At 45.8% G+C, this 7,386-nt stretch overlaps 1 protein-coding gene across 1 annotated transcript; it reads left to right on the plus strand.

Annotated features, from left to right (window-relative positions):
• Positions 1 to 4,433: 4,433 nt before the first annotated feature.
• On the plus strand, positions 4,434 to 7,132 carry FOXI2 (forkhead box I2; the record flags this gene model as incomplete). The annotated part of the gene is made up of 2 exons (XM_081955730.1): positions 4,434 to 4,992; positions 6,582 to 7,132. 2 exons carry the CDS (start codon positions 4,434 to 4,436, stop codon positions 7,130 to 7,132), a joined length of 1,110 nt encoding a protein of 369 aa, XP_081811856.1.
• Between the last annotated feature and the right edge of the window lie 254 nt (positions 7,133 to 7,386).

Consider the following 7,386-nt stretch of genomic DNA (forward strand, 5'->3'; position numbering starts at 1 on the left):
TTATATTAAAGATGTTTTTAGTAGAAGATGCTTTGGGTTTATTTTTGCTTATTTCCTACAAAGGATGCCAAGATCCACACCTCCTTAATTCAGGGGGGAATTCACACCCTAACAGGCTTGCTCCTGTAGGATGATGTAGATTGCTTGACTCTAGTGGAGGGCTGTCAAACTCCCGGCACATGCTGGCCACGCCCACACCCGGAAGAGGGAAAAAGTCCCGATACAGCACATGACGCCGTCGTGACAACATGAGTTTGACACCCCTGCTCTAGTGGATTTTGTGAAAAACATGGAAGTTGACAAAGCTATGGGTCAAATAAATGTTGAAGGAACCAGAGTTGGAATATTTCCGTTCATTCACCAGATGTTATACTTAGCAATGCATAATAGAAATAAGTCACTAAAGTTATTTAGATGCTTAAGTTCTAAAAGGATGTGTCAGATTTATTGAAGAAATTACATGTAAGATCTTCATCTCTGAATTTTCCCCTTAATATTTGGGAAATTTGCAGAAAAGACTCTATTTTTATGTTGGAAGAAGACAAGAAGGGAAACCTTAAGAGTATCATTATTCCAACTGTGAAAAGCAAAAGGAGAAACAAAAAGAGAGAGACAATCCCCACTAAGGATTTACTATATATTCTGCAATCATCCAATAATTGTTGGAATAATGACATAACAATTTGGACAGGTTTTCCATCCCTTCAGTAATGGCTGGGTGACTCTAGGAGGAGCCATAAGAACAAAAGGAAATCTTATTGTAGTTTCTTATTAATCTTGGTAGCTTTAATGCTCCTAGTTAGAAGCTGCTTTTACTGTACAGTTTTTGCACATGTTTCATTGCCTGGGGAGAATTTCCTCATCATTGGCTTACCAGCTTGATTAAGGAAATTCAAAGTTTGTACTCTTTTGGGAAGGCTTAGAAAAATATCGATGGATGATGTGATGCATCTTTCCTTGTTCAAATCACTGAGTTTTGTGGAGTGCCAGGGAGGTTAGCATACTTGACTAGCAAACTTAGGCGACACTGTTAAGGACCTTCTCATAAGTGTCTTCAGTGAAGGCAGGCTGAAAACAGATTCTTTAGTAGCAAAGTAGGAATCTTACGTGTGTGACTTGCTTGGGTCGTATTCGGGCTTGTTGGCAGTACTTGAAATTGATTTGCTGTTACAAGGCAACAAAGGCACACCATCATGAAAAAGGTGGTGCCTATTGGATACATTTCAACTAAAGAGGAAGAGTCGTGTCTAGGTGTATATAGTGACTAGATTGGGCCAATCCATACAGTTGGAGCCGTTGACTCCGCTTGGCTGAGATGAATCCAGAGCTGGCAGAACTTCCTACCTGTACCCACTGAAAGTGTCTCAAACTTTGAAGTTTAGCCGCTCAGACTTGAGCAGCAGCATATGACAGGGGTCCCAAACCCCCGGTCTGCAGTTCAGTTCTGGTCCGCGGCCCCTTGGGAACCAGGCCACGCAAGTATCAGGCACACACACGTGAAGTTCTGTTTGTGCAAGCAAGCAGGCACAGGCGCAAAACCATATCTTCTCCCCTCTCCCCGCCCACTGCCACCATTGCCACTGCTGGCCCACATAGCTAGAAAGATTGGGGACCACTGCCATATGATATAGAGAGCTGTGCTGTGTATGTTGGTGAAATTTGTCAAGAAGCATGCCAGTAGACTGAAGAGTTATGCATCTTAGCTGTACATTTGGGTGGAAGCTTAGTTTGGCTTATTTATTGGCTTCACTTCCTGGGGGGGAAAAAAACCCACGAAGAACATATTTTCAAGCCTATTGTAATTACTTTGCTGTGCATTGCTTAGAACTCTGGATTCCATATCATTGTGTCTGCTGTCTTTCCCCATGAATAGTTTGCTTGTTTACTGGAGTCCTGGTCTTGACCTATGCCAGGCCTGTTGACAATGTTTATAGATGCTTTCCTAAGATATTGGACTTCTTTGTTCCAAAAGGCAATTCTGCCTGAGCTCCGACTGTATATCTCTGGATTGTGGCAGGGATCCAGCTTTTGCAATCTAGTTAGCTGGCAGCCAGTAGTGGCTACTGCTTTCTTTCGATAGCTTTGCCATTTTCCCCACTATTCTTAACAGCAGTAAATATTTCAGCACCTATGCCAGCCTGGCATACATTCACTCATGACCGAGAAACTTAAAACTGCCCCAATCCTACAAGATTAACAGTTTGACATCACTGTCTGCTTGACTGACTAGTTTTAAGCCCCTGTTCGTAATGCTAAGAGGTTATTTATACTACCACTTATATTGACATTGCCAGTAAGATATGTGACTTTCCATTTGCACAAGGTAAAGTTAAGACTTGTGGCTGGCCCCACTAAGGAAGCTGAAAGTTGACAAAGTGAATGAAGCTCAAAGTAAGAGTAGAGCTCCCATGGCAGAAGAACTTTGAGATGCAGTGACTTTAACGGAGGGAAAACATCTACTCGTATAATAGCAGAGAACCCATCACACCAGTCTGTTTCTGTCTCATATATATGCAGGTGAAGTTGTGACATTATATATCTAATAACCTAGAAACAACAGAAAAGTCATTGCATCTGTGAAGCATTTCAAAAGGCTACAGGGTGCTTCATGATTCATTTCACTGAAGTGGGTTTCTGCCTCAGTTCTGCTCTGATAAAATGATTCAATCAAACCTTTGCTACATTGGAAGTCTTGCTTTAAAGACTTAAACAGAACAGAGCAATGTTTAAATTCTGATATTCCCCTTTAATGTGTTCGTGTTTATGTTTTTGCTCATCAAAGCCATCAGAAAAACAAAACAAAACAAGGGAGACAAAGAACGATGTTAATAGAATTTTACACCTCTTTTTCTTTTGTAGTAGTTACAGCAAACAACTGAAGAGAGACAACAAACACTGGAAATAATGTGAACATGGATTATTTAGTGAGAAATTCCTACTATCAAAGATGAGGAAAGCAGATTTATTTATGTAAAACATTTAAAAAGTTTTCAATGAAAAGATGTTGGTGCATTTGGTAGACTTTTGCAACAATCACCATTGATTGTCCATTGCTATTAAAACAGAGGTCCCCAACCTTTGGGGCACCAGGGACTGATTTTGTGGAGAAAGTTTTTCCGCGGGCGGAGGGGGCATGGTTTCGTGTGCTGCCTGCATCCCAGGGATGGGGCTTCGCTTGTTTGTGCGGCCCAATTGCTGGCATGCCATGGACCGAATATGCAAATGAAAGTTTTCTACCTGTTTGATAAATATTGTGAATTCATATAAAAGCTCACCTGGTATAACTTTACAAATGTAAGCATGGATAGCAACCACAGTCCCATGATGGTTTTCAACCTGTTAAATGCAGTCTAGGTAAATATTATGATAAAACAGTAAAAGTTTCCTAATGGTGTGCTTAAGAAATTCCAGATATGAATTGATTGACAAGCATCATTCAAAATGTCTCAATGGAACTCTTATTTTCATGTTAACATGCCAGCTGAGCTTGCATAGTAGATGGGACCAAAAAGTGGTCTGATAACCAGGTTGGGGGGAGGGGGGGCATAAAGGGTCTTGAAACTTAGTAGATAGTCCGGTCACAATAAAAAAAAAACCCACCATCATCTTCCTTGGTAGGTTGAGAACTTACTGCAAAGTGTCTCTGTATGTTCCGACTACAGGTAATCCTCGACTTATAAAACAGTTCGTTTAGTGACCATTCAAAGTTACAAGGACACTGTTGAAGCATCCACATGGTCACATGGTCAAAATTCAGCGGCTTGGCAACTAGTTCATCTTTAAGACGGCTCCAGTGTCCTGAGGTCATGTGTTCCCCTTTTGCAACCTTCTGACGAGCAAAGCCAATGGGGAAGCCAGGTTCACTTAAGAACCGGGTGACTAACTTAACAATGCGATGATTTGCTTAACAACTCTGGGGAGAAAAGTCACAAAATGAGCCAAATGCCCTTAACAATATCTCACTTAGCAACATTGCTAAGGCTCAATGCTGGGCTCAATGCCGGTCATAACTCGAGGACTATCGGTAATTTCTCACTCCTGCCTTACTTGCTTTTCAGTGGACAATCCAATCTTCTTGGATTAAATTCCTGGAAAAAAGGAGGTCCGGGTGCCCAAAGGGCAGACAGATTGGCAGGAGAGAGAGGTTGCCTCTGTGAAGAGGAGGGTCCTTGAGGCTTGGGGCCAGGCAAGGTTGATGGTGTGTGTGTGTGTGCGCGCGAGAGAGAGAGATGATGGGGAGGGAAAGAGGTCACTGAGGTGCAGGAAGAGGTGAGATCTGGCCCTGGGGAGTGGGGGTGGGGGCAGACGGGCAGGCGAAGAGGGCGGCGCCGCCCTCTTCTTCCTAACCCACCGGACTCTCCGCTACCGGCGGGTCCGGTCCCGCTGCTGGCGGGTCTCTTTCGCTCGATCTGATGGTGCGCGAAGCGGCCGAGATGAACGGGCTGGAGGTCCAGCCGCCGCTCAGCGCCCGCGATCTCCTGGACGCGGCAGCCACTTTCTGCGACCCCCGGAGCCTCCTCCCGACCTCGCAGGCGCCCAAAGTCCCGCATCGCGGCGGCTACGGCCTGGGCGATTCGGGCGGCGGCGGCGGCCCTTATCTGTGGCTCAACGGGGCACCCAGCCCTTATTTAGCCGGTGCCAACGGGGCGTCCGGCTCCTTCGTGCCCTCGGCTGCCTACGGGACGGGCGCCCGGCAGCTGCTGGCCGCCCAGGCGGCGGTGGGATCCCCCGAGCTCAGCTGGCTGTCCCTGACGGGCCACCAGCAGGACTTCTTCAAGCTGGTGCGGCCGCCCTACTCCTACTCGGCGCTGATCGCCATGGCCATCCAGAGCGCGCCTGCCAAGAGGCTGACCTTGAGCCAGATCTACCAGTACGTGGCCGGCAACTTCCCTTTCTACAAGAAGAGCAAAGCCGGCTGGCAGAACTCTATCCGGCACAACCTCTCGCTCAACGACTGCTTCAAGAAGGTGGCGAGGCTCCAGGACGACCCAGGTAGGCAAGGCCGGCGGCACCGGATCCCCGACCGCAGGCGCGGTGAACCAGGCGGCGCCTCCTGGAGCTGTCTATGGAGATTTCTCAGCCATCCCGGTCATCCGTTGTCCCAAAGGTGCTTTTTTCTTCAAGAGGCCGCTGGACTTTCTGGGTTTTCTTTGAAGGCGTTTTCCTTCTCATCCAAGAAGCTTCTTCACCTCTGGTGCTCAAAGACAAAAAAGCAGAAGAGGTTTCTTGGATAAGAAGCGAAACTCTTCAAAGAAAAACCAAAAAGTCCAGTTGCCTCTTGAAAAAAAAAGCATCTTTGGGACCCCTGGAACTCTTTCCCCCAGTTCTCCTTGTTCTCTCTCCGAGATGCATGGAAAACATTTGGGTGTTTGATTGACTGTGCTTTCCACAGAGGGAATCTATGAGGGTTGCAGCCCCAGGATCATGTTTCCTTAGAAATAAGTCTGGCCATCTACATGTCTACGGAGATTCTCAATCATGCAGGTCATGGTTGTCCCAAAGGTGTTTTTTCAAAAGGCAACTGGACTTTGTTTTTCCTTGAAAACATTTCACTTGTCATCCAAGAAGCTCTTGTAGCTTCCCGATGCTCTTCAAAGGTAGCTCCATGTAGAGAATATGGCAATAGTCCAACCATGAGATGACTAAGGGCTGGTTGATTGAGTGCAGGGACTCTTTATCCAGGAAAGGCCACAATTGGCACACAACCTGAAGTTGCAATGAGGCTCTCCTAACTGTGACCGCCACACCTCCTCTTCGACCAGTTCTCATAAGTCCAGGAAAACCCCCGGCTCTGGAGAAAGGGAAATATAAACTGAGTATTTACAGCAGATTAAAAATAACGATGCCGATTCTAAAACACCTTTGAAGACTTCACCCTGGTTTGTGTGCGTATGGCAATGTTGCCAATGTAACGGACATCCCAAAACCAATATGATGAATGTATATGCCACCCTAAGTGTTATAATTCTAGACAGGGGAAATGTAACTTACCTGCTTGCAGTGCAATCTTACACTTGTTCACCTAAGCCTGTTTTAATGAAGGATGCTTTCTCTTGAGTTACTGTGGATTAGATAGTAGCCAAGATGTAAATACTGTTTGCTCCATTTCTGCCTTGCTGTTTCTCTAAGCCTCCTCGTAGCAACTGATGGATCTTCCAAGGGCATGTTAAGTTTATCTTATGCCACTAATGTGAACTGTGTAATCAAAGGGTCATTTTGAGCGGTCATCGCAGCTTATAATGTCACTTGATCCATTGCTACGGTGATAGAAAATCTGTCTCCATTAGTGATTTGTCACCACAGCCATGCTGGGTGAGAGTATTAATCACAAGTGAGAAAATGGTCCAAGTGTAATGCCATGACTAAAACTCGCATAAATCAGGCAGTCCTGGACTTGAATGTCAGCTCTCCTAAGAATTCTTAAGACAATGTTAGGTGATGTCTGCTCCACTTCCTTTGCCTTGTGCCCTCCAATTACTTTACCCTTTTTAGAATCAATATGCTCTGATTATTTAAGCGCCTCGGTTTCCAGATAGTTTGTGTACCCCTGCTAAACACACATGTTCTCCATTGGTTCCTAGGTAAAGGGAATTACTGGACCCTGGACCCCAACTGTGAGAAGATGTTTGATAACGGCAACTTCAGAAGGAAGAGGAAAAGACGGTCTGATGCAGCCAGTGGGCCTGGAGTCCATAACAAAATGGAGGACAAAAGTAACAGTTGTCATGTTCAGCAGAGCCCTGAACCTCGCAGCTTGGGCTCCAGCGAGCTGCAGTGCTCTCTGGGATCTAGGAGTGACTGCAAATCTCCCAGCCTGGACTCTAGCCATTGTTTTACCACATTCGTCTCGACCATGAACGTTGTGGCCCATGGCCAGAATGGTTTCCCCGGACAGCTTTCTGGTGGGGCGGTATCTGAATTCACACCCGGGAGGCAGAACGGGCCCAGTTTGAACTCCTGCTCTCCTCCAAATGGCCTCCCAGCTTCAGCATTTGAACTCGGCTCCCAGTCCCACTCCAGGATGAATTACTATGCAGGGGTTGGCGGGCAGTCGAGCTGGCTCAACAGTCCTGTCCTGAGCACCTTTAGTGTGAACAATCTGATTTATAGCAGAGAAGGGACAGAAGTTTAAAATGATGCTGAAAAGCTGATGCTCCACATTAGCCCCATAAGCAACTGTGGGTCAGCATCTAGTCAGGTTGCCCTATGTAGGCAGTCTTCAGCATTTTCAGTTCTGTTTGGTTGATTAAATGCCATCAAGTCTTGACTCTCAGTGAATAAATATAGATTTTTCTCCATGGAGATCTGTTCCTAACATGTTTTTAAGGTCTTCAAATTACCAATGTGATTGTGTCCTTTCACCTGACTTCTGGTCATCCTAGACTT

This window comes from Natrix helvetica (genome assembly GCF_964273705.1).
Source record: "Natrix helvetica genome assembly, chromosome: 5".
In the NCBI taxonomy this organism is placed as follows: Eukaryota; Metazoa; Chordata; class Lepidosauria; order Squamata; family Natricidae; genus Natrix; species Natrix helvetica.